Source organism: Populus alba, chromosome 10, assembly GCF_005239225.2.
Source record: "Populus alba chromosome 10, ASM523922v2, whole genome shotgun sequence".
Classification (NCBI taxonomy): Eukaryota; Viridiplantae; Streptophyta; class Magnoliopsida; order Malpighiales; family Salicaceae; genus Populus; species Populus alba.
The window spans coordinates 7,099,579-7,127,268 of record NC_133293.1 but is presented as its reverse complement, the minus strand read 5'-3'; the positions used below and the strand labels follow the sequence as shown (position 1 = coordinate 7,127,268).

Genomic DNA, 27,690 nt, shown 5'->3' with positions numbered 1-27,690 from the left:
TTTTGCGTTAGCATTACAAAACTCTGTTTATCCTAAAATTTTAACCATATTTTATTCAATATATTTTTAAGATCCTTCATAAAATTTCAGCTCAATCTGATAGTGAAATTGAAAATTATATGTAATAATATAAAACTGTTCAAATTATGATTTTTTATTAAATTTTTAAATTTCTCTAAAATTTCTAAAATTTTAAACTAAGTTTAAACATAGACTATACCTAAATTTTTAAAAATTTTAAATAACTCAATTATAAATTATTTTTTTTATATAAAACCAATAAAAAAATCTTGATAAAATCTTCAACTAACCCACCCTAACCTTTGCATTGCCTCCGCCCTTGTTACCACTGTTAATGTGATGTTTTGTATTAAAAAGATTGGAAAATACAATAAAGCCCTTGGTGGTTTAAAGAGAGGGTATAAATGATTGAGGGTTAGTGTGGTAATTGAACAATAGTTGATAAATATAAATAAGAAGAAGAAAAAAAAAACAAGAATGATCTGATTTTGAGAGAAAGAGAGCTACGGGAGAGAGGGAAAGAGGAAGAAGAAGAAAAGAAAGGAGAGAAGGAAAGGAAGGAGAAGAGAAGTAGAGGAAATAAGTAAAAAGGTAAGATTTATGGTTTGAAGTGTATAATATGTTGAATTTCGGTTTTGATTAATTGTAGAGTTTTGAAGTTTGTATTTTGAGTTAATTGATGAATTAATTTGAAGGTTAGGAGTTGATTATTGTGGGTATTTGATTAATTAGTTGATTTTGAGAGATTGAATTGAAGGATAATGATTTTGAGTTATGATTTTGTTTAAATGGTGAAATTGTGTTAGAAATCAGGGGATAACAGTAGGTGATCTGTTGAAATTCTGAGTTTGAGGTTGAAGATGATGAAAATTCAGTTTGGTCCCTCAATTTACGGAAATTGCAGTTTAGTCCCCGAACTTTGGAAATTTTACAGATTGGTCCCTGGGGCATAAATTGAGGTTCTGAACAGAACTGAGGATGATTTAAGGACAAAATTCCAGTATAATTAATATTTTCAGTTTGGTCCTCCAATTTGACAAAAAGTATAATTTGACCCTAAAAATTTGGTAAAGTTCCAGAATGGTCCTTGGAGCATAATGATATATCCTGGACAGAATTGAGGATTAATTATGATCAGAATTTCAGTATGGTTATATATTTACAATTCGGTCCTCAAATTTTGGTAAAATTACGTTTTGGTCCCTGTTTTGGAAAATTGTCGTTTTAGTCCCTAAACTTGGGAGATTAAGCCCGATTTTATTTTATGCATTGGGATCTTTTTTTTTGATTTGTTTTTGAGTATATTTCATATATTTATTGTAGGTTCTCCTAACGATCCTTAATCAGATTTTTGGGTCTTTCGTCTGACATTCCTTTAGTTCAGTATTTTCCGGGTGAGTGGAATAATCTTTAATATGCATATAATATAAATATATATGTATGTTGATTATACAATGAGTACAAGTAGTAAATTTCTTGAATATTTATATATGTTGCTTTATTTTCCAAGTACTCATTTATTCTTAAATTTGCACTCGCAATCTGTCAAAGTAAATTCTATTTGATATGATATATGTTTCTTTGATGATTATGTGAATATCTGTTATGCATTGATATGGGACTTGTCAGTAACTCCATGCTAACGAAGAATAGTTAGCCTGTGTGCACATAGTATTCTGTATACCTAGCTGGTGAGAGAGGCATCAGCCTGTGGCGATTGATCATCCCACAGTGGTGTCCGACGGGTGTCATCTGGTCACCTACGGGTGTCATCTGGTCAACTTCGGGTGTCATCTGATCTCTGACATGTAATCCACTACGTTATGATAATATGTTACGTTATGATAATATGTTTAGTAAGTATATGTATATGTATATTAAGATAAATCATCTTATAAATTATTAATATCTGAAATGTATATTAAATGTTATTCCTTCACTGAGTTGGTTGAACTCACCTCTCATTTTTAATATTATTTCAGGTTCTTAGTTTCTGGGACTTTGTTGAGTGTTCCCGCTTCTTCAGTTCTGGTCGGTATGCCTTGCTTGTTCGCGAGGCTTTCCTTTCAGTTTTGATTTGATGTCTTAAACGTTCCACTGTTACCTTGGTTTAATTAAATTTGGATTTTGACAATTTAATGAGTATTATGAATTATTATTTTTGTTTTAATAACTATCTTTCAGTTTCATCAGTATTTGAATAATATAATATTTCTAAATATTATGAGCCGCTGCGTATTTTTGAACAAATTGTTCTTTTGATATGTCCGTTCTGAGGCTTAGCGTAGGTGAGGTGTCCTTTCGACACCGCTCCTACGTTGCCGGTCACGGATCCGAGATTCGGGTCGTGACAGTTAAACAGCACGGTGCTTTGTTTCCAGCACCGTGTTACCTGTCTCTTGTTTTCTACTGTTTATTATAATTTTATGGTGATGAAATTGATCGATGCCGGCCTGTAAACAAATCTTCCTTCTGCGAAATAAACAATGTATTCGAATAAGGAGCAGGGACAGAGAGTTCAAAGATCGAAAGATTAATTCAAGTCTTCATGAACTTTCATGGGGACTACGAGATTAAAAATGCCCCTCGCAACAAGAAGTCTGAATCAGTTAATTACTGGATGTTATTAAGGGTTTGACTTTTGAGTATTGATTCAAATCCCTAAAGTTTTAAGGCGTTATGTTCTAAATCAAATCCTTGTCATCGAGGCCTAAGATATGCTCTGATTTCTAGGAGGTTTTCCGATGAGTGAACATTGCCAAGGAAATGGACATGTAGAAACTAGAAATGGTACTGCAAACAACACCTTTCATTAACAATAAGCAACATATTAAAATACAAATAACATGCAGTAGTAGAAAAGCCTCGACATATTCCACACCAGAGCTGATGTGCATCATCACAGATAGTAGCGGCAGCGACGGTGGCCGTGTCTGCCTTGGTTTTTATTGAAATAGATAGTGATTTAAAACGTAAATAGCATACCGTATTCCTGGTAATAAAGCTCAATCGGTACAGCAACGATACATGATGAACTTCTCCATGGGACGGCCGCATTCAGCACAAAGAACCCTCTCTTGTACACCGTCCTTCAATATCGCAACGATAGATGATGAACTTCTCCCTGTAGCCCCTGGCAGTATCAGACGGTAGCAGTGGAGTGGGCTATGGAGTTCATGGAGGTAATCAATCAGTGCAGGCAGAAAACCCTTCTCCTGTACACCGTCCTTCCATATCTCAAAGTCAACTAAAGATTTCAGTATGGTTTCTCCGTTTGCCTTGGCCATATCAGCAGGTCCCCTGCTGATCAAAGCCCACCCTTGATCACTTCCATCGAAGCTGAGCACTGTCATTATCTCCTGCATGATGACGTCAGTCTCTACAGTCCTCTTGTGTTGCACCTTGGAATGCCACATGCTCTCCAGCCTAACCCAAAAGAACCAGATCAAAGTGAGGTCTGGCAATACATTGCTAAGTTTCTCGGTCGTAATGGTAGAGTTGTTTTTCCTAACTTTCTCCCTGGGGTTGCTCTTCCCTACATAGAGCATTTCTAACGTTATAGCGGCCTTGCTCGCAACTTCTTTTGCAGTAACGGTGAATTTACGGATCCACTCAATGTCCTCCCCACCATACAAGCATATGTACTTCCCTTGGTCTATCTGCAATAACAATTAATTGTGTTAAATCCATGAATAATGCGCGTATGAAATTCCTCTGCACCAGTCGGGTTGTTGTCGGGTTTACAAATTAGTTTCAAGTTGGGAAATTTGAATCCCTCTGCTGAGAAATTGCAAGTAGTAGATGATGTCGATAGAATGTTGAGATAAAGACTGCATTTTAGTTTGATTATTGTATATGCATGCAAGAGAGGAAAGCTATACCCAAGACACGATCATTGGATTAATGTTATCTGCCAATAGCTCGATTTTCCAGGTTTCTTCTTTCCAGAGTGCTTCCTCCCTCATGCTGGTGAAAGGGAAAGCCAGGCTTCCCCAAATCCACATCATGTGGATTGCATTGGGGTTGACTACTCTCCCTTGTGGATCCAAAACCACAAGCAAGGGCCTCTTGTTGAAGTGCCACACCTCTTTGATGTACCTGATGACTGCAACATCTAGCAATGAAGGGTGATAGACAGAGTACCATGGCATCATCCTCTGAAAATCCTCAAACTGCTTTTGCTTTGTTTCATTCCACGGGGATGATCTGTCCACAACTGGGAGCCATACAACCTCATACTGGCTCTGTGGTCTTCCTGGTTGCTCCCGCGCCTCAGTGTACATTTGTTGCAGCATTGAAACTCTTCATGGGAGATTTCGAGGTCCGAAATCAGCAGCAACACGCTCCTCCTTCTCAACACATCAAGGCTTGCCTGTAATTAACAGTGGGAATTCTGTTTTAGGAGGATCGTTAACAAATATTCTCGTCAGGAAGTATGATTGATATTATGTGGTAAGATTTCAAGCAAGACCGCATGCGGTTTTTACTCAACAATCTCTCTGGTCTCTATCATCCAGTGAATTAAGTCACAGCAATACAATCTGAATAAAATGGACTCAAAGAACAGAACAATAACCGAACCCTTTTCTTGGTGGAACCATCAAAGAGTGGTAGTTGATCGTCCTTGGCATAAATCAAAGCCTTTAGAATCTTCATGTTGTCAATGTGGACAGCCTCGTACAGGCTCACAAGTGTTTGAAATGCTTCAATATGTCTTTTCTCATCTGGGTCACAGGGAGATCACTAGTTATCTCCATCCAGCATGTATTTTGCATCAAAACATAATTTTTTTAAATGGTGAATATTATAATATACTGTTTGATATGAATTGCGCTTGTTTGAGTGGGCTCGGACTCACCTATGTGCTGAAAAGAAAGACTGAGCTGCTTCATGAGATGGCTGTGAATGTTATTAACCTTGTGGGTCAAGCTTGATAGCTCCCAAGCCTCTGTTGTGGATGCTATGTACCTGTGGAGCAGATAGTGAGACGCAAAAGAAAAGTTTAGCACCTTTTTCACTCTACTTTGGGCAAACCGTTCTAGCCAGAATATTTCTGATTAATATAAGCAAGTCATTGAGAAGCAACATGTATATTTGCTGGGAATGGAGCAAATTTCTCATGGAGAAGGAAACACATACTCATGACCCATGCCAATAAGGCCCATAATTTGTGATGCGCAAGCCACAATACTTCTGATGGTCCAGTAAACAGCAGTGGGGATATGCGCGGTGACAGTTAACATTTCTGGAGTGTCAGGGGTGATGTATTGCGACGGAATCTCCTTGAACTCAACTATGCATTTGGCCACATCCATCATGGCCTGGATAAGGCTTGTCAGTGCCTCAAACTTGGGCTTCAGATTGTCAGCTCGTTCAATTATATCCGGCAATTGCTTCAGAAGTGCAACCGCCTTAGCTAGTGGGTTTGTAAGGTAAAGCTGGGCGACAAGCCAAAACTCCCCATAGTTCACGGCAAATCCAGCTAACGCTAGCACCACCTTTTCGTCCCACGAGTAGTTTGATACCAAGTTGAATATTGCCAAAGTTGTTGCATGTGCATCTCCACCTCCAGAACACTTGCAGGACATCTGTTGGAAAAAAGCAGCGTATTCGTAAGTGTCTTTAAACATCATGAACTTAGAAACCCACAAATTTTTTCTGTCCGAACTTACCTCGCAGGAAATCTTGTTGATATTGTAAGACAGCATCTCGATCGTTTCATGAAAGCCATTTTGAAGAGCCTTCTCCTCCAACTCATCAAGTTGTGCTTGATGAGCTCCCTAAAATATAGAAGTCACCAGTGATGATCAGAAACATAATAATAATGCTGAATAATCCTGCACTTGGAAGAAGACATCAATCTTTTGGTCGTGTCAGAACCCCTTATCCCTCGCTGTTATTTTTTGCCCTTTTTTGTGCTTCGTACAAAAAATCACGCAACTTACTTCACGCAACCAAAAATTACATTTCGAAACATAAATTTTGGTCTAAAAAAAATCTTGTTTTGTTTTCGATGTTACCTAGTTGTCGCGTGATTTTCCCACACCCTCCTCACAACAGTGTTATGCTCACTGTCCTAGCAGAATTTGTCCTGTGTATAAATAATTAATTTAAAATAAAAATAATAATTTATTTACAATTATATTAATAATTTATTAGAAATAAGATGAAAATTATAAATTAACACGAACCTCAAAATCTGTCAAACCATGCATTGATTTAAGGCATCCATTCAGGATGCCTGGATATCTGACTCCATTGAAACAATGGAATCTCCATCGACGATTTAAACGCCGATGATATTACTCGGGCGACCTCAATGTTTGTGAACCTGAAAATAAATGAAATTAATGAAATAGTGATTACTTCATAAATTATGTTATAAGTTTTTTTAAAAAAACTAAAACGTTAACAAACTTACATTGAAAGGTCGTCCTTCCACTGTGCCTCGTACTTACATTGAAGTAGCGCTGGAAGACGCAGCATCGGCTGACGGTGCAGGTGGTGTAGGTGCCTCTTCTTGAGAGACACCTAAGGAAATATCATCATCGCTTCTAGACGATCTAGCTATGACCTTATGTGAACGACCAGCTATTGTTTTCATTCTACGCATCTACCTAAATTCACACAAATAATTATATAATTAAATTCAAATGTTAAAAAAAAATTCGACAGCACCTCCCCTATACTGGATACTACGCAAATCCACAAACTTGCAAATATTAACAATAGCCACAATCAATTGACCCAATCTATACTAATTATTCCAACATGTTCAATTACTAATCCTAAGGTAAATTCAACATTAAGAATTACAATTAAACAAATTATTCAATAATTATTCCAATACAACAATAAAATATATTCAATAAATTAAAAAAAACTCTAGACTAACAATTAAAATAAATGGAAAAAATTAAGCATAAATCATGCAATAATAGAGTAAAATTAATAATTATTCCAAAATATTTAATTACTAATACTAAGGTAAATTCAACATTAACAATTACAATTCAAAACATTATTCAATAATTATGCCAATACAACAAAACAATAAATTCAAAAAAAAAAACTCTAGACTAACAATCAAAATAAATGGAAAAACTAAACACAAATCATACAATAATAGAGTAAAATTACTAATTATTTCAACATATTCAATTACTAATTCTAAGGTAAATTCAACATTAACAACAAATAGTCAACAAATTAACTATTAATAATTATGCCAATACAACAATAAAAAATATTCAATAAATTAAAAAAAAACTATAGACTTTAGGAATGAAATATGCATACCTTAATAAGGTGTTGAATTCAAAAGATTATCTACATTACAAAAATACACCAAAACAAAAAACATAAAACAAATTGATAAAAATAGCTAAAAAAACCATTAAAATAAAATGAAATAGAAGAAAACACATACCTTTTAATCTGATGAAGATTCACGAGAAATCTTGCTAGAGATTCTAGGTGAAAGTCTTGAAGAATTGAGAGGAAATTTTTGGTGAAAAACGGAGGAGAAGAAAAAATGAACTGAAGGGGCGGTCCAGGGAACTTATACTGCAGTTTTACCGATGGATTCACCGATGAAAATAAAAAATTATTATTATTTTAATTTATTCCATCGGTAATTGTTGAATTTCGCTCCAACATTTTTAATTACCCTCCAGATTTTTCGTGGTTCGTCGGTAAATCTGTCGGCAATATGACGCGATCCGAGATGCATTTAATGCACATCCCTTTGGAATTCGCACATTCCATCGGTAATATTAACATACCGACAACTTACCGACGGACTCATATCAGTCGGTATTGTCGTCAATAAGTGTGGCATTTTATGTAATTATTTTTGAACTCTCTGTGAGATGTCGACATACATGAGTACGTCGGTATTGGTGTTGGTGATTGTGGCATTTCGAGTAATTATTTTCGAACTCTCTGTGAGATGCCGATAGACGTGTATCCGTCGGTATTTGTGATGGTTATTGTGGCATTTCATGTAATTATTTTCGAACTCTCTGTGAGATGCCGACAGACATGAGTCCGTCGGTATTGGTGTCGATGATTGTGGCATTTTATGTAATTATTTTCAAACTCTCTGTGAGATGCCAACGGATGTGAGTCTGTCGGTATTGACATTGGTGAATGTTGCATTTTACAGGACAAGTTGTATTTGTATTGCCTATTTTACCTTCCTCCAAAAACTGAAATGATAAACTGTCCATCACATAAAACAATAACAACAGTGCTTAAATAATAAATATTTTGTTTTACAAAATATATCATCCATAATCTAAATTACATGAAATACATAGGGCTTCGTTTTGATAGTTTGTCAGAATTTAATTCTTCTTCATCATAAATTGAATAGTCATCACCTTCATCGCAATCTTCAATATGGATATCATCTTCTTCATCGACATTTTCTTGTCCGCTAGAGCTCAAAACAACATTCAACTCCTTTGCGTCAATATCAACAAGACTATCATTGAAAACATGAAAATTTGAATTTTCTTCCAATTCAATCGAAGGAGCAACTCGACATGGTTTAACCAACTCACTAACTTGAAAGACTTCATCTCGCACACTTGTGTCTTCATTCTCATCATGAACAACCTCGACACGACCCCGGGGTTTTGTTTTTAAAACGAACAACCAATCCACTCTTGATCGATCCTTTCTAAATGAAGGGGTGTATGTGTAATAAGCTTGTTGACATTGCTTTGCGAAAACAAAGACATCGTTTATGTTGCAGAGTCTAGCTTCTGAATTGATTTTGACCTAACCATAATGCGGATCAACTCTGATTCCTTTGTCGGTCATGTCATACCAATAACATTTGAATAAAAACACTCTATTCTGCTCGCCATGATATTGCAATTCGACGACCTCTTCTAATCTACCGTAGTAGTCAACTTCTAACTCACTACTAGTGGATCCCTTAACACAAACACCGTTGTTGTATGTCTTTCTTCCTTGCTGGTATTCTTCAGTATGAAAAACATATCCATTGACAAAATACCTGTTGTAGCACTTAACTTTTCTTTCAGGCCCAAAGCTCAGTGAAGACAATGACTTAGGCACACTCCTTCCCATTTGATAAACTTTGTATGTAATGTACATCAATAAACAATAAATGAACGAGAATCTCGTAATGCCATGCATACGTACAATAATTTTGCAAGTTAGAATGAGTTTGTGATAGTGCTTACATGTGTTCTGAACCACGTGACAAATTGTTCATCTTGTAATTGAAAGATTTGGGATTCGGTCAGCTGTGAGTTATTGGAGAACAAATATTGTCGATGTTGCCTACAAGTGATAATGAGTGTATGATATTACAATATATAATTAACAGTATATTACTGACAAAGTTTAATTAATTAGTATTACACATATAAACTTATTGAATAAAAGGTCTCAGCTCATCACAATTAAATAGAACGTAGTTGTGTGCTTGTTTGAACTCTATTTCCGATAAATATCTTCCTCTTACGGCATTTTTAGGTGTGGGTCGTTTAGTATTGGAGAATATTGACAAGTTCCCACTAGAAGGCACTTCACCACCATCATCATGCCGTGGAACGCGATTGATTCTCGTTCTCAGATGAGGTTCGAAATAGTATAAGATAAATGTTGAGATCTCCTCAATAATATAGGCCTCACATATCGATGCCTCAACATGCGCCTTGTTCTTAACCTTTTTCTTGAGATTAAATAAGTACTTGCATTGAATTAATAAAGTATTTTCAATTGAGAAAAACATAGAAAATACTTTTATATATGAATTACATTGCAACTGTAATATTTGTTCGAATGGGTACATCCATCTATACTGGACCGGTCCTCCAGCTTTTGCCTCGAACGGTAGATGTATAGGGAGATGCTTCATTGAGTCAAAAAATGATGGAGGGAATATCATCTCAAGTTTGCATAATGTCTTGATAACATTCGTTTGAAGCCTCTCAATGTGCTGAAAATTCAACTTGCTGAAGCATATATCTCTAAAGAAATGACTGATCTCCGTCAGTGCATCCCATATTCCCTTTGGCAACAAATCACGAAAAGCTAATGGGATAAGTGTTTGCATAAACACGTGGCACTCATGACTCTTCATTCCATATAATCTGCAGTCCTCTATATTAACCAGCTTGATATGTTCGATGCATGTCCATCCGAAAAATACAAGCTCTTAAGCCATTTGTAGATTAGTAGTTGTGCGTTTTTCTCTAACACGAAGCTTGCCCTTGGTTTTGCGACCCTTGACTCATCATAAACCAACTCTATATTTTTACAGTTACAATACAAAGCTATATCCAATCTAGCCTTGATGTTGTCTTTTGTTTTCCCCTTCACATTCATGACGGTGTTGAAAATATTCTCAAACACGTTCTTTTCGATGTGCATGACATCAAGGTTATGGCGGAGCAGATTGGTCTTCCAATAAGGAAGCTCCTGAAAGATACTTCGCTTTACCCAATTATGGGTCAAACCAAAACCAGAAAACTTTCGCTTACCTGATTGAAGGCCAAACACAATGTCACCGTACTCTGATATAACATCATGCAATTCTTCACCAGAAAGACACGGGGATGCAACATCTTTTTCAACTCTGCCAACAAAGAAATCTTTTTTGTTCTTTCTGTACCTATGATTAAGTGGCAAGAAACGACGATGACAATAAAAAAAAGAAGCTTTACCTCCGTTTGCTAGCGTGAATGCCTTATTGTTTTCCATGCAGTATGGATATGCAAGTTTCTCATGCGTGCTCCAACCAAAAAGCATTCCATAAGCTGGAAAATTATTGATTGTTCACTCAAAGCTGCCCTCATAAAGAAATTTTGTTTCCTCGATATATCATAAGTCAGAGCTCCGAAGGACCATAACTGCGTCAACTCATCAATCAACCTTCGAAGACAAACATCTATATTCCGCCCAAGGCTGCTTGGATCGGGTATGACAGCAGATAAAAATATGAACTCAGGCCTCATACACATTCCCGGTGGCAAGTTATAAACTGTGAGTATGATCGGCTAACAAGAATAGGGAGCAGCAAATGACCCAAATGGGTTGAATCCGTATGAACACAACCCAAGACGCACATTCCTTGATTCAGCTGAAAAGTGAGGATGCACATTGTTAAAGCGTTTCCATGCTTCGCCGTCAGAAGGATGCACCATCACGCCATTAACCGCATCATGTGCTTGGTGCCATGTCATGAGCTCAGGACTCCTTGGTGACATGAATAACCTCTACAGTCTAGGTGTGATCGGGAAGTATCTAAGTTTTTTATATGCCACTAGAGTCTTTCCCCTACCAGTTCTGAGTTTGTAACGGGAATGCCCGCATGTCATGCACTCGGTCATCTCAGCATTTTCAAGGTAGTATAACATGCAGAAGTTAGGGCACATGTCAATTTTCTGGTATCCTAAACCGAGGGGTGTTATTATGGACTTCGCAGCATAGAAGTTCTCTTTCGGCCTGTTCCCTTTAGGTAAAATGCTTCTTGCCCAATCAATAATTTTGTCATACCGGGCCTCACTCAACCCGTGCTCTGACTTGATGGTGAACACCTGTGCTACGACCGATAATTTACTGTGGTTTGTGCAACCATCCAATAATGGTTCGTCAGAATCTTTCAACAAATCAAAAAACCTAGCTACATCTGTATTAGGTTCTTCTTCTACGATTGGACATTGACTGACATTACCTTCATTCATTCTCATTGCATCCATAACCATATTTCTGTAAGGATTAGTGTTGTCATTTGCCGCTTCATGCACGTTGCTAGCATTAGAAGTTGACCCAACCACCGTTTCTTCCATTCTCTTTTTACTAACAATTACTTCTCCATGTGTATACCAACACTGGTAATTCTCCATAAACCCTTTGTGTAGAAGATGTATCATTACAACATTTAGATGCAAATACTTTTTATTTTGACATTTCCTGCATGGACACCTAATACCGCCTCTAGTAAAATTTCTGGAAATAGATGTTGCGAAATTAATAAAACCCTGAACCCCGTTACAATAATCCATCCTCCGCAATCCTTGAGGTGAATCTCGATACATCCATGAACGATCATCCATGACTTATATTGAACCTCTATAAGATTATGATGACATCATGTATTAATTACCTAAGTTAGATAAATAAACTTGCAAAAATATTGGTTTACCTCAAGATTATCCAACAAACCAATCATAACTTCCCATAAATATTAAATATTCATTATCATTTATCAACGTTCATACAAATTAATATATATAAATTTACTAAAATTATCACTCTACAATACCATCGATAAAACTTAAAACGGACCCATTAAGCAAGCTATTAATTATTTCAAAAACAGAACATGTAATTCGGTAATTCCACAAAGTTTTAACAATTTACAAACAAATACAATCTTACAAAATCTAAAACAAACCATAACAGGTATAAAATTATACATTCATATACTACAAGTTTATTTGAGAAATAACAATAAAACATGTACATCTACTAACAAAATACATATACTAAAAAAAAATAAAATTGACATTTAAATGTTAAAATTTAAAAAGATAAAATAACTTACAAAAATTGATAAAATCCGTCGGTAAATCAGAACACGGATGCGGTGACCACAAAACTTCGAGAAATATAACTTTTTGTGCTCATATGAGGGAGATTTTTGTTTAGGGGGGGGAGGGGGGGCTAGTTGTTTGCAGATGGGGAGAGTTAGGATTAGGAAGAAGGAGAAATAGGGGAGGAGAGGGTCGGCAAAGAGGGCATATATTAACGTTTTCCGACGGCCTCACTGACGAAATACGTCTGTCGGCTATTCTGATGGAAAAATCGACACGTCACCATACGGATCTGCCATTTCAAATCCCTCGGTGATCCCATCGGTATTTTTAACAGTGAACCGGTCACGTCACACATACGGATCTGCGATTTCAAATTTATCCTTGATTCCATCGGTATTTTTGACGGTGAACCGGTCACGTCACTGTACAGGTCTGTCGTCGTCTTGAACCCGTCGGTGATTCTGTCGGAAAAAAATTACCCGTCAAAACCTCCATATCAGCGACTGAATTACAGACGAAAAAAGTTTCGTCGGTAATTTCGACCTCAAATTACCGACAGAAATATTTCGTCGGTGATTCCATTGTTATTAAGCGAATTTATGGTAGTGTAACAAGTTTGGCTTTATTTTATTTGTGATGGGAGATTCTAGTTTGTTTCCTTACTGTCGTCTTTCTGCTAATTTTATCAACGGGTCTATATCCAAAGGATCAAAAGCTGCACTTTGTAGAAGGCCGCCTTTTCTGCCTTATTTTTATGCTCTTTATCTTTATACAGATCGCCGAGAATTAGCAGAACAAGCAAGGATATAGTTACTGTATTGTTTACTAAGAACATGATCAAGTGGACTGTAAAACTAAGTTGCATCAATCTGTAATTAGATGATCATAATGAATTGTCAAGGATTCTGTTTAACAGCGATAATAAAAAAAATAGCTTGATGTTTGTTTGCTCAGTACATATCGATATTTCACTCATAAACAACGTTCTTCTTCATGGGATGCTTACACTACTCACACAATACAATTTCTTCTGTTAGCCCTTCTGCATAAGGAACAACTTTCGAATGATTTCAAGGCCCTAGAGGAGGAGGAGGAGGTGGTGGATCAATGGCAGCTCTAAGTGCTGACACGAATCCTAACTTTGCCACATTTTCTTCCCATTCTGGAAACCTATCCAACCATTTTATTGCTTCACTAGCTGAAAGTTTTACAATGTCTGCCGTATTCCCTCTTCCGATTATGGCCCACCCTCTAACTTCTTGCGGTAAGGATGATCATATGTTCTATCAAGCAGCAGAAGCAATCCCTCTCGTGGAAGGAGCTCTGCCTTGGATACCAAAAGTAAAACTACCTTGCCCTTCATTTCAGATACACCTAGCTGTAAATGAACTCAAAGAAAATCGTATCAGATGCAATGTTGTGGATAGAACGACAATCATAGGTTTTTTTTTTGAAATCCAAGGAAGAAAAAAAGCATTATTATAGTGAATAATATTTGCAAGGAGACATACAGTAAAACCTCATTCTCTTGTTTGTTTTTTATTTATGAAATTGAAAAAAAAAATTAATTAGATAAAAAAAAATTCTAATCAATTCGTCAAATTTACAATTTAAAATAATGAAATTAAGATAACTTTATAAAAAAATAAATTAAAATAATTATAAAATTCAATCCCAAATAAATTTAATATTAAAAAATAAAAATTAATTTTTTTTAAAAATATAAATTATAAAAACAAAAATAAAATCCCCCTTTATCTTTAGTTTTTTGGTGAATTCAGAATACAGGGAAAGTCTTAACTCTTAACCTCCACAACCCAACCCAACCCAACTCGAACCCACGTGCCCCGGGAGTACCAGTTAGAGTGAAGCCCATCCGTGCTGGATTCCATTAATTATCATTCTGGGCCTTGGCTCGAGGGGCATTCTTGTCATGTCACGAAAGGAAATCAAATCCACGCTGTATAAATAAAACCCCTAGCACGAGCACTAGAAGAAGCACAAGAATCCCTAACGCCGCTCTCCTCTGCTCTCGTAGCTTTTCTGTGTAGATCAACTTGTTTTTAGTCTTAATTTGTTTGTGTTTCTTGTTTTTGTTTTTGCTGTTAATCGCTTTCGATAGGCGTTGCGTTCTTCAATGGCTTTTACAGATCCGTAAGGACGTGTCAACGGAAGCGTATATTTATTGCAATCCCAAACCCTTTCATATATATTAATTGATATTATTATGATCAAGTTGGGTTATTAAATAAATATATGAATTTTTTTTTAAGATAAATTATTAATTTATGTATATTAACTTTTAAAATATTTAGAAAAGTTTTAATTTAAATATACTATTTAAAATATAAAAAATAAATTTAAAAGTACATAAAATAAAAAATAAAGATAAATTTATTATTGAAATTATATTATTTGATGTTTTGTGAAAATATAATTTATTTATAATCGAGTTTGAATCGATATTGTAATAATTTTTTTAACTGAGATAAAATAATAATTTCATGTCAACTGAAAAATAAAATAATTAATTTTTTTTTTCTTTTAATTTCTCATTTCTTCACTTGATTTTTTTTAGTTTAGTATTTTATAAGTTGGACTTCATAAGTTTATAAAAAGAAAGAATAATTGATTTATTTTATTTTTTAATGGTAAATAATTATTTTATCTTTAATGAGTCGTTTTGCTTTTTATTTAACAGATTTTATTTTTGCGTTAGCATTACAAAACTCTGTTTATCCTAAAATTTTAACTATATTTTATTCAATATATTTTAAGATCCTTCATAAAATTTCAGTTGAATCTGATTGTCAAATTGAAAATTATATGTAATAATATAAAACTGTTCAAATTATAATCTTGTATTAAATTTTTAAACTTCTCTAAAATTTCTGAAATTTTAAACTAAGTTTAAAATAGACTATACCTAAATTTTTAAAAATTTTAAATAACTCAATTATAAATTATTTTTTATATAAAACCAATAAAAAAATCTTGATAAAATCTTCAACTAACCCACCCTAACCTTTGCATTGCCTCCGCCCTTGTTACCACTGTTAAACAGCACGGTGCTTTGTTTCCAGCACCGTGTTACCTGTCTCTTGTTTTCTACTGTTTATTTTAATTTTATGGTGATGAAATTGATCGATGCCGGCCTGTAAACAAATCTTCCTTCTGCGAAATAAACAATGTATTCGAATAAGGAGCAGAGACAGAGAGTTCAAAGATCGAAAGATTAATTCAAGTCTTCATGAACTTTCATGGGGAATACGAGATTAAAAATGCCCCACGCAACAAGAAGTCTGAATCAGTTACTGGATGTTATTAAGGGTTTGACTTTTGAGTATTGATTCAAATCCCTAAAGTTTTAAGGCGTTATGTTCTAAATCAAATCCTTGTCATCGAGGCCTAAGATATGCTCTGATTTCTAGGAGGTTTTCCGATGAGTGAACATTGCCAAGGAAATGGACATGTAGAAACTAGAAATGGTACTGCAAACAACACCTTTCATTAACAATAAGCAACATATTAAAATACAAAAAACATGTAGTAGTAGAAAAGCCTCGACATATTCCACACCAGAGCTGATGTGCATCATCACAGATAGTAGCGGCAGCGACGGTGGCCGTGTCTGCCTTGGTTTTTATTGAAATAGATAGTGATTTAAAACGTAAATAGCATACCGTATTACTGGTAATAAAGCTCAATCGGTACAGCAACGATACATGATGAACTTCTCCATGGGACGGTTGCATTCAGCACAAACAACCTTCTCTGGGATGCTCCCTGTAGCCCCTGGCAGTATCAGACGGTTGCAGTGGAATGGGCTATGGAGTTGATGGAGGTAATCAATCAGTGCAGGCAGAAAACCCTTCTCCTGTACACTGTCCTTCCATATCTCAAATTCAACTAAGGATTTCAGGATGGTTTCTCCCTTTGCCTTGGCCATTTCAGCAGGTCCCCTGCTGATCACAGCCCACCCTTGATCACTTCCATCGAAGCTGAGCATTGTCATTATCTCCTGCATGATGACGTCATTCTCTACAGTCCTCTTGTGTTGCACCTTGGAATGCCACATGCTCTCCAGCCTCAACCAAAAGATCCAGATCCAAGCGAGGTCTGGCAATACATTGCTAAGTTTCTCGGTCGTAATGGTAGAGTTGTTTTTCCTAACTTTCTCCCTGGGGTTGCTCTTCCCTACATAGAGCATTTCTAACGTTATAGCGGCCTTGCTCGCAACTTCTTTTGCAGTAACGGTGAATTTACGGATCCACTCAATGTCCTCCCCACCATACAAGCATATGTACTTCCCTTGGTCTATCTGCAATAACAATTAATTACTTGTGTTAAATCCATGAATAATGCGCGTATGAAATTCCTCTGCACCTTGTCTAGTTTACAAATTAGTTTCAAAGTTTTGGAAATTTGAATCCCTCAGCTGAGAAATTGCAGGTAGTAGATGATGTCGATAGAATGTTGAGATAAAGACTGCATTTTAGTTTGATTATTGTATGCATGCAAGAGAGGAAAGCTATACCCAAGACACGATCGTTTGATCAATGCTATCTGCCAGTAGCTCCATTTTCCAGGTTTCTTCTTTCCAGAGCGCTTCCTCCCTCATGCTGGTGAAAGGGAAAGCCAGGCTTCCCCAAATCCACATCATGTGGATTGCATTGGGGTTGACTACTCTCCCTTGTGGATCCAAAACCACAAGAAAGGGCCTCTTGTTGAAGTGCCACACCTCTTTGATGTACCTGATGACTGCAACATCTAGCAATGAAGGGTGATAGACAGAGTACCATGGCATCATCTTTTGAAAATCCTCAAACTGCTTCTGCTTTGCTTCATTCCACGGGGATGATCTGTCCACAACTGGGAGCCATACAACCTCATACTGGCTCTCTGGTCTTCCTTGTTGCTCCCGCGCCTCAGTGTACATTTGTTGCAGCATTGAAAGCTCTTCATGGGAGATTTCGAGGTCCGAAATCAGCAGCAACACGCTCCTCCTTCTCAACACATCAAGGCTTGCCTGTAATTAACAGTGGGAATTCTGTTTTATCCTTGTATATTCATATAGGAGGATCATTAACAAATATCCTCGTCAGGAAGTATGATTGATATCTGCATAACTATTATGTGGTGAGATTTCAAGCAAGACCGCATGCGGTTTTTACTCAACAATCTCTCTGGTCTATATCATCCAGTGAATTAACTAAAAATGGACTGAAAGAAATGGACTGAAAGAACAGAACAATAACCGAACCCTTTTCTTGGTGGAACCATCAAAGAGTGGTAGTTGATCGTCCTTGGCATAAATCAAAGCCTTTAGAATCTTCATGTTCTCAATGTGGAAAGCTTCGAACAGGCTCACAAGTGTTTGAAATGCTTCAATATGTCTTTTCTCATCTGGATCACAGAGAGATCACTAGTTATCACCATCCAGCATGTATTTTGCATCAAAACATAATTTTTTTAAATGGTGAAAATTATAATATACTGTTTGATATGAATTGCACTTGTTTGACAGGGCTCGGACTCACCTATGTGTTGAAAACAAAGGGTGAGCTGCTTCATGAGATGGCTGTGAATGTTATTAACCTTGTGGGCCAAGCTTGATAGCTCCCAAGCCTCTGTTGTGGATGCTATGTACCTGTGGAGCAGATAGTGAGATGCAAAAGAAAAGTTTAGCACCCTTTTCACTCTACTTTTGGCTGCTTTGCATGCATGTGAAAACCCTTCTAGTACTTTCATAGCCAGAGCCAGAGTGGACTGAGCTTGTCTACATGTTATTTTGGTGAAGAATATTTCTGATTAATATAAGCAAATTTATCATGGAGAAGGAAACACATACTCATGACCCATGCCAATAAGGCCCATAATTTGTGATGCGCAAGCCACAATACTCCTGATGGTCCAGTAAACAGCAGTGGGGATATGAGCGGTGGCAGTTAACATTTCTGGAGTGTCAGGGGTGATGTATTGCGACGGAAGCTCCTTGAACTCAACTATGCATTTGGCCACATCCATCATGGCCTTGATAAGGCTTGTGAGTGCCTCAAACTTGGGCTTCAGATTGTCTGCTCGTTCAATTATGTCCGGCAATTGCTTCAGAAGTGCAACCGCCTTAGCTAGTGGGTTTGTAAGGTAAAGCTGGGCGACAAGCCAAAACTCCCCATAGTTCACGGCAAATCCAGCTAACGCTAGCACCACCTTTTCGTCCCACGAGTAGTTTGATACCAAGTTGAATATTGCCAAAGTTGTTGCATGTGCATCTCCACCTCCAGAACACTTGCAGGACATCTGTTGGAAAAAAAGCAGCGTATTCGTTAGTGTCTTTAAACATCATGAACTTATAAACGTCTCTTCTGTCCGAACTTACCTCGCAGGAAATCTTGTTGATGTTGTAAGACAGCATCTCGATCGTTTCATGAAAGCCATTTTGAAGAGCCTTCTCCTCCAACTCATCAAGTTGTGCTTGATGAACTCCCTAAAATATAGAAGTCACCAGTGATGATCAGAAACATAATAATAATGCTGAATAAATTAGCATGCAAGAGGCAGTACTACTGGTTATGTATATACCTGCTGCTGAACAATGCTGGTCATGCCTAGGGCAGGAGTGGCACGGAGGAAAATGTTCTCAACAATATGAAGAAGAGGCTTCACTGAAAATTCACGGCCATCGGGAGCATGAGTGGCCTGAATTTGCTTCATCATTGCGGTGTCATCCGATGATGAAAACATACTGCGTTCACGCCTCGTCTTTTGAGGTACCACAGCCATCGAGGTCATAGAAAACTATATAGATTCAAATTCTAAGAGGGAAAGAGAGAGGAGTGAACAGCTTGTGTTGGTATGGATGTGGTTAGCTGATCCGAGACTTGTATTTATAGGTCAAAGCTAGAATTAATACCTTGCTTCAGACAGGGTCTAAGCTCTAAAGTGCCCCAGGGATAAATTTTGGATAAGGTCCTGTCTGTAATATTGTAACTTATTTACTATCTCTTTTGGCTTTGATTTTAACTATGTTGTCGAAGATTCGAATACTATGATTGCTGATTTTACTGTATATATTTTGTGGAACACGTTGATGCTGAGTTTGTCACACAGTCACAGTTTAAATTTTAATTTTGTGTAACACGTTGATGCCGAGCATGTCACAGGTCCATACTTTCCGGTCAGCCCATGATCGGAATGTTGTTTCAGCGGCAACGCCCTTGCTCTGCTTGTTGAGACTCAGAAGCTGAAATCCTTTCGTTTTCTTATAGAAATCATTAACGAGTTGTAACTCATCTGACATCAGTGTAATTTACTCTTTTCAAGAGATCTGGAATTCAAATTTCAACGTTATAGAATGAAATTACGTTCTCAAACAAAGAGAAAGGCAGCAGTGCTCTGATCATATTATCAGAAAAGGCAACATTTAATCCACTTGCAATTATCCGGGCTGCACCCGTGTGTAAAACAGAATTTCTCTCAAATTCTAAGAGAGAAATGGTTGCACGTTAATTTTAACCAGACAATACGATGAAGGAATGGAGAAAATGTTTATGGACTTTCTCTAAGAATGTTTCTTTGTCTTTTATGACGTAAGAAACATTGCATCATTTTAAAGTTAAAGGTGATTAGATGCTCATTGTTTTCTCTGTTTTCCAGATCACCAGCAATAATGACGCATCTCTTTCCACACTTTGTGGTAGGGTTTTTTGTATTTTTTTAAAAAATTAATTTTAAACTTTATTATATTTTATATTTTTTAAAGTTATTTTAATATAGTGATATCAATTTTTTTAATTTAAAAATATTTTTTAAAAAAAATTAAAAAACAACCATATGACAATACCAAATAAACTCATCATCATTAATTATTAAAAGCAGAACTCAACCGTCTCCAATAAATAAATAAATAAATCCATACAATTTATTGAAACTATAAATTAATTTTTTATAAGATAAAAAATAACTAAACCATCCTTAACCAATATTTACCGTCCTTAATTCAATGGGATTTTCTTTTCTCCTAAAAAAATTCCTTCTTTTCTGATTAAATCTCTTCATCTTACATGCTCCTTTAATTTCTCTTTTCTTTTAATTTCTCAAAAATGAAAAAAAATAAAATAAAAACCAAAACAAATATAAAATTGAAGAAGGGAACATCCGAACCAAACCACCTTTCTGAATTTAAGAGGATTGATAATTATTTTTTGTCAAACTGTAAGTACTAATTTATAGCTTAGTCACCACGAACCATCCACATTCTGAAGCCGAGCCACCTTTCTCCCAATTTCTTTACATTTTAAAAGGGTGTTTCCTATTTGCTCATCCTGCAGGAGTCAAGTTATTAAAACTCTCCTCTATCCTCTGTAGCACTCCGCCGATATGACCAGTGATTACCATTAGGTTAGGAATGCCGCCACCGCTAGCTTCTGTCTTAGAGGCTAATTGGTAACGAGGTTGCGCTGTATTTTAAACAGAATGCAAATGTAACCTGTTTGATAAAGAAAAAAAAAAATTACTGTTTATGGATCCCACACTATTTTTGTGTTTGAAATGCAAGGGAAAGAAAAAGAAGCAAATATTGCTTCCTACGTACTGTTAATTAGCATGAATAGTAAAGTTGGCTATACTATTTCATTGAAAACAAATTCCTAACTAAAATATTAAAATTTTTATTTCTTTTTAATAAAAACAAAAACGCAGCTGCGTATTGTGTCTGTGTTTTTTATTTTTTATTTTTAATATTAAAGTTTTTATTTTTCTTTTTATTTCCGTCACTAGCTTCTATTTTAGAGACTATTTGGATAAAGAGGTTACATCTGTGTTTTTAAACAAAACGCAGATGCAATCTGTTTGGCAAATAATTTTTTTTTGTTTTACTGTTTATGGATCCCATAATATTTTTGTGTTTGAAACGCAGGGAAAAAAAACAGTAAGCAAAATGCTGATTTCTATGTATTATTTATACTAATTAATTAACATGAATAGTAAAGTTGGCTACATATTCACTAAAAACAAATCTTTATATATTAATGGTCGTCTGCGTTGTTACATCATGTTCTTACATGGGTTTTTTCAATATATAACTAAGCTTACCCATGTTCAAATCTTTTTTATTATTATATATTTACTTAAAAGGATACTTTTATTAATTCATATTAAAATTACTCAACCGTTGCAAACGTAACTGTCAATTTTTTTTTTTTAAATTATGTGTTAAAAAATATTAGAGTATAATAAAAAGTTAAAGGTTATAATTTTTTTTAAAAAATAGTTTTTGATTATTAAAGTAAATTTTGGCCCATAGTTGGACTAGAGTTTTTAAAAATTTTGAATTGTTTTTTTGTTTTAATTTTTTATCCTATCAAACTTGAAATAATAGCCCAAACTTTATGAAATTCCAAAGAATGACATGGGGACCAAAATCAAAGAATAAGGTGGAAAAAGAAAAGGATAAGGAAGAACCTTATATTCTCTAGACTTGAAGGCCAAGGGATGTGGGAATAAGGTAGGCGTTCAGCACCTACACCCGGGAGGGGGGTAAAAAGTGGTGGATAACAAGGTTTTAAAATTTGAGATCTGCCGACAGGTCACCCAAAATCCGTCTAAATTGAGACCAAATTGGTCTGAATTGAAAGAAAAAAATAATTGATTGACTCAATGATTGATTTGATCATGATCTAACCTGGTTGCTGATGACTAGCAATTCATTGATTTGTTTTTGATTTTTTTTATCAAAACGATATTGTTTTGATTCTTTAAAAAAATTAGGTTAATTTAAAATAATTATTTCGACTTATAACACATACTTACTTTTATTGTTTTAAATCGAGTTTTAAAATTATGATATATAAATTACTAAGTTATTGAGTTAATCTATTGATTATCAGATCAATTCAAATAAATTATTTTTTAAAAAAAAAACTTCCAAACCTAATCTAAATCTAGTCAAGTTTAAACTAAGCTAATCATGTAATTAAAAACTTAATCGAGTTGACCAGATTTGATCTAATTAATGACTTTTTAGATTCAACTTAAGGGTCATGGTTTTCTAGAAACAACTAGCGGAGACCGGCCGGGTTTAACATCTAAGAAATAAGTAACTATGCTAGTACAGGAAAACTAATAAGAAACCACAGATTTACTGCTCTTTGCTTCTAGCAAGTTTGTTTGTTTGTTTTTTTTTATTATTATTATTTGTGTTGGGAGGTTCTAGTTTCTTTCCTTGCTGTCGTCTTTCTACTAATTTTATCAATGGGCCTACCTCCAGAGGATCAATAGCTGCAACTTGTAGAAGGCCGCCTTTTCTACCTTATTTTTCTGCTCTTTATCTTTATACAGATCGCCGAGAATTAACAGAACAAGCAAGGATATAGTTACTGTATTGTTTACTAAGAACATGATCAAGTGTACTGTAAAATTAAGTTGCATCAATCTGTAATTAGATGATCATAATAAATTGTCAAGCATTCTGTTCAACAGCGATAACAAAAAAAATAGCTTGATGTTTGTTTGCTCAGTACATATCGATATTTCACTCATAAACAACGTTCTTCTTCATGGGATGCTTACACTTCTCACACAGTACAGTTTCTTCTGTTAGCCCTTCTGCATAAGGAACAACTTTCGAATGATTTCAAGGCCCTGGAGGAGGAGGAGGAGGAGGTGGTGGATCAATGGCAGCTCTAAGTGCTGACACGAATCCTAACTTTGCCACATTCTCTTCCCATTCTGGAAACCTATCCAACCATTTTATTGCTTCACTAGCTGAAAGTTTTACAATGTCTGCCGTATTCCCTCGTCCGATTATGGCCCACCCTTCGTTGGCCGTATCTAGTAATGCTGACACCTCTCTCAAGATATGATCATCGGAATGGATTGATTGTCCCAGTTGGAGTTTTGATCTTCTGATACTCTCCAACCGAAGCCAAAAGAAATGAAGTTTTGTGAAAGAGAATAAACTTCTGTGCAGTTCTTCATCGATAATAGCTAACAGGCGTCTTACTTGTTCGCCAAGGTCTTTGCAGCCAACATACACCATCTCAAGCTGCACACCAGCACTTCGGATCACCTTACACGTGGCATTGAATTCCCTAATCCAGTCTAGGTTGTCACTTCCATAAATGCAAATATTTCTGCCTTCTTCTACCTGAGATCAACGCAATGTAATGAGTGCAAAAGCGATAAAAGAAATTCCTTAAGTATGCAACCATATTCAAGATGCTAGTATCATACCCAGGTGGTTAATAGAGGGTCAATTTCATCAAGCAAAAGTTTCAGGGTCCAATTCTCTTCGTCCCAGAGTTCCTTTTCTTTCGAAGTTGAGAAGGGGTATGCTCTGGCACCCCATATGAACACCATATCCATTGCATTTGATTTTCTGACCATACCTTGCGAATCCAACACTACAATAAGAGGGGCATTTTTGTAGTCCCATTCTTGTTTTATGTAGTTCACAACAGCTGAGTAGAGCACCCACGGTCGCCGGACTGAGTACCATGGCAAAGAGTTTGACAAAACATCGAATATGTCCCTTTCAGCATCAGTCCATGTATCAGAAATTGAGATCCAAACAATTTCGTAACATCCCTCTAACTTCTTGTGGTAAGGATGATCATATGTTCTGTCAAGCAGCAGAAGCAATCCCTCTTGTGGAAGGAGCTCTGCCTTTGATACCAAAAGTAAAACTACCTTGCCCTTCATTTCAGATACACCTAGCTGTAAATGAACTCAAAGAAAATCGTATCAGATGCAATGTTGTGGATAGAACGAAGATTAAATCCATGGACTTTTTACCTTTTTTTCTTCTTCACATTTTTAGAACCAGAAAGCATTTAGACTACATGAATCAAGTGTCGTTAAGCATCATGGCTTGCTCACTCTCTCTTTCTCTCTGTTTTTCCCCTTCTTGCGTGGACGTTGGGTTGCCAGACGAAGAAGACACTATTAGTAAAAACAGTAATTACCTTGTCTTGTGTGGAGGAATTCTTGAGCGGTAACTCATCCTTCGCAGCCAATAATATTCCTAGGACATCTTGGTTATCAGGATGGACCTCCTGGAAAACTTTTAACAGCTTCTGATGCATCTTTTCCTCTGCAAGTTGTGCAAAAAGATGAGGTGTCAAAATAATTCATAATGGATTTCACATTCACTCAGGAATAGGTTTCCAAATCTTTCCCGAGAAAGAAATCAGGTACCCATTTCTTGATGACACAAATCCACCTGCCGCCTGAGGTGACTGAATATGCTGCTCAACTTATAAGCCAGACTTGAGAGCTCCCATGCTGCAATCAATGTTGAATTTGACCACCTGAAAAGAAAATCTGTGTGTTATTAATGTTATAATAGTAGAAACTCTGCAAATGATCTCTATCTTCTCATATATGAACAGAATTTAATTTACACCAGTTTTATCCTAAATTGTACAGAAAGAAATGTAATTGGGAATGGACAATAGAATGAATCCATTTTAACAGTGACATAACGATACATATCAATGCTTATTATGAATTATAAATAAAATAAAATGGTACATATTAAAACCAGACTAAAGGGAAGGAACATGCACTTGCTCAGGCTTCATGGCTTTCAAGTCTCCGATTTGAGAAGTGCATGCCACTGTGCTTCTTGTGACCCAGTAAGCAGCTACATAGATGCAAGACTTCGCAATGACCATTGTTTCATCATCCAGCTGTGCATATCTAAAGGGAAGCCCTTCAAACTTTATTATGCACTTGGTAACATCAATCATTGTCCTGACTAAGAAGCTCAAGGCCTTAAATTGGGGCTTCAATGGCCATAAGTTGAGGGGTAGGTGCTTCAACATGGCGACTGATACGGCCAAGGGATTATAAGGGTATTCCTGCAGTATGATGCAAAATTCACCGTAGGTTGCTGCAAAGGCCGCAAGTGTTAATACCGCCTTGACATCCCATCTGTAATTTCCAAGCACATCAAACAAGATCATCGTTCTCGTGTGCAGGTTTTCCTTGTCAGAATGTTTGCAAAGCATCTTCAATAACGAATAGGAAAAAGAGGAAGGGTCAAAATGTCGGTTTACTTGCATGTTTGAAGGAAAGAAAATTGGTGTGGAGAAATAATTACCTCAAACTTAATTCTGTCGATGATCTGTGCCAGTGTTTCTTGTGATCCAACCACTTCAATGTCGCTTACATCATCCTTTACAATTGCATCAATATGAAAACCACAGACCTGAAAGTGGAACTTAATTTGAATTAATGTTCAAAATGCCGGTTAACTCTGCTAATGGTACACATTTCAGTGACAGTAGCGTTGCTATGGGGAGAAAATCTGAACGCCACAAGTGAAATCCAACAAAAATCAGATCTTTCATGCGATAAAGTTGAATGCTAGATGTTGATTATGATAAATAAACTGTTGAAACATAATTTTTCATGATTTAGTCTTCTACTGCCATGCATAATGGTGAATATGCTGCACTCAGAAATAAGATGTCAATTTCCTAGTGCTCATTCTGTCAGGCATCTTTGAATCACTTTCCATGGAAATAAGCAAAACCTGCCCCCAAGAAAACAAGAAAAACTTTCTTCTCGTTTTCGTTTTCTTTTTTGTTTGTTTGAGAAAATATGACATGTCTTCATCCAAATATTGCCTCATAGATCTCTGAAAATCAATTGTACTAGTTTCTAAACCATAGTAGGGTGAAAATGAAAGGAAAAAAACCGCTTAAAAGTGTAGTACTTGGGATGCAGCAGCGTAACACAGGACATTCTCCATTGCACGAAGCAGTAGCTCGGAATCTAGGCGACGACCATCAGGATCATGTGTCAACAGGAGCTTCTTTATCAGAATATCATCTTCTGAAGGCATCGAAGAGTGCTGGGAAGAACAGTCATTACCAAACAAGTTCATGGCCTAAGTGATTGTGACTTGAAGGCTAAGTGTGCGTAGGTTAAGACATGCAACATGTGGTTGCATGATCTTATAATTATTGAACAATTAGGTGACAAATACGGGTTCACGTTGAGTAAACGAGCACAATTTGCATAATTAGGCGATGTCCGAAAGAAGGATCAGGCTACAGCTAATCTCTTGTTTAAAGATTTCCTTGGAGACCACTAAAGAGAGCATTTCTTGCTTCAAGATTTCTTCACTGTCTGCAGGAATCAAGTTCAGGACCTTCCTTTTTCACTTTTTCCATAGTTTACTTACAAGGGACAAAAGCATGCAATACTAGAACAAGTACGCACAAATTCTTTAATAATACTATAAATTTAGCTAATCTCTTTATTTTCAAGGTTTTTTCCTGCACACACACACACACACACAAAACAAAGCTTCACTGACAAAAAGTATTCGACAAAAGAGACGAATTATAAAAGCATGTGCTATAACTTCAAATATTCTTTAATTGTTTCTTTAATGATCGATACATTAGAGAATCAGTTTGACTGCATACTGCATGTCTTGGCTTTCATTGACAAAGGCAAAAATAGCAACAAAAGAAAAAGATAAAAGGAATTGTGCTCCATCTTTATTAATTTGCTTCTTATTCCAAAGAATGAAAAAAAAAAAGGGTTCAGGGAAGAAAATAAAAGTAACGGCAAAACTACACGGTGGTTGATGCAATCACATAGTCAGTCTCAGAGGAATATGGCTATCAACGATGGACTTCTGATTACAGAAAACATGATGTCGATCGGAAGTCATTTGGCTGCCATAACTTGAAAAAGATGCAAGGAAAAAAAAAAAGAAGGAATTATGCACGGGAAACAGAGTTAACTATAGCTTAGTCCTTGTAGCTTAAAGAAGCTAATATGTTAGTCCTTATGGTTTCAAAAGTTTTATATTTAATCCCCTTATGGTTTTGATTTGTTTGCATGTTAGTCCTTTTTATCAATTTTAGGTTACTTTTCAATTTATTGTCTGAAAAGTAAAGAAAAAAGAGAAGTATGAGAAAACTAGATATGAAAGGAAATTTTTTAAACAGAAAACTAGGACTGCTTAATTATATTTGATATTAAACATGAATATTTGATATTACATGGTAGTAATGTTTTAGAGTGTGTTTCGGAGTGTGATGACCGTTGCTATAAAAATAAACATAAC

The 27,690-nt window shown here is 36.0% G+C and overlaps 2 protein-coding genes, 1 long non-coding RNA gene and 1 pseudogene across 3 annotated transcripts; 1 reads left to right on the top strand and 3 right to left on the bottom strand.

The window, feature by feature from the left end:
• Positions 1–362: 362 nt before the first annotated feature.
• On the top strand, positions 363–2,370 carry LOC140956055 (uncharacterized). Its single transcript, XR_012171071.1, has 3 exons — positions 363–612; positions 1,345–1,415; positions 2,004–2,370. It is a non-coding gene; the product is annotated as an uncharacterized lncRNA (long non-coding RNA).
• Positions 2,371–2,809: 439 nt separating this feature from the next.
• Positions 2,810–14,478, bottom strand: LOC118045432 (protein SIEVE ELEMENT OCCLUSION B-like; annotated as a pseudogene).
• Positions 14,479–16,088: 1,610 nt separating this feature from the next.
• LOC118045405 (protein SIEVE ELEMENT OCCLUSION B-like) lies at positions 16,089–19,469 on the bottom strand. Its single transcript, XM_035054029.2, has 7 exons — positions 19,185–19,469; positions 18,982–19,089; positions 18,454–18,902; positions 18,143–18,252; positions 17,866–18,008; positions 17,140–17,631; positions 16,089–16,923 (listed from the first exon to the last, which is right to left on the bottom strand). The coding sequence occupies exons 1-7, from the start codon at positions 19,392–19,394 to the stop codon at positions 16,306–16,308; spliced, it is 2,130 nt and encodes a 709-aa protein (XP_034909920.1). The 5' UTR covers positions 19,395–19,469; the 3' UTR covers positions 16,089–16,305.
• A 3,550-nt stretch (positions 19,470–23,019) lies between these two features.
• Positions 23,020–26,746, bottom strand: LOC118045406 (protein SIEVE ELEMENT OCCLUSION C). The gene is given in 7 exon segments (XM_035054030.2): positions 23,020–23,748; positions 23,835–24,317; positions 24,566–24,693; positions 24,798–24,910; positions 25,167–25,612; positions 25,705–25,812; positions 26,323–26,746. Coding segments are annotated over 7 exon segments (2,064 nt in total). The 5' UTR covers positions 26,494–26,746; the 3' UTR covers positions 23,020–23,133.
• Positions 26,747–27,690: the final 944 nt, after the last annotated feature.

Coding starts and splice junctions, on each gene's coding strand:
- LOC118045405 (XM_035054029.2), bottom strand. CDS start 19,394: ATGACCTCGATGGCTGTGGTACCTCAAAAGACGAGGCGTGAACGCAGT. Junction 19,090..19,184: donor CCAGCATTGTTCAGCAGCAG/GTATATACATAA, acceptor TCTATATTTTAG/GGAGTTCATCAAGCACAACT. Junction 18,009..18,142: donor CCTTTGTTTTCAACACATAG/GTGAGTCCGAGC, acceptor TCTGTGATCCAG/ATGAGAAAAGACATATTGAA.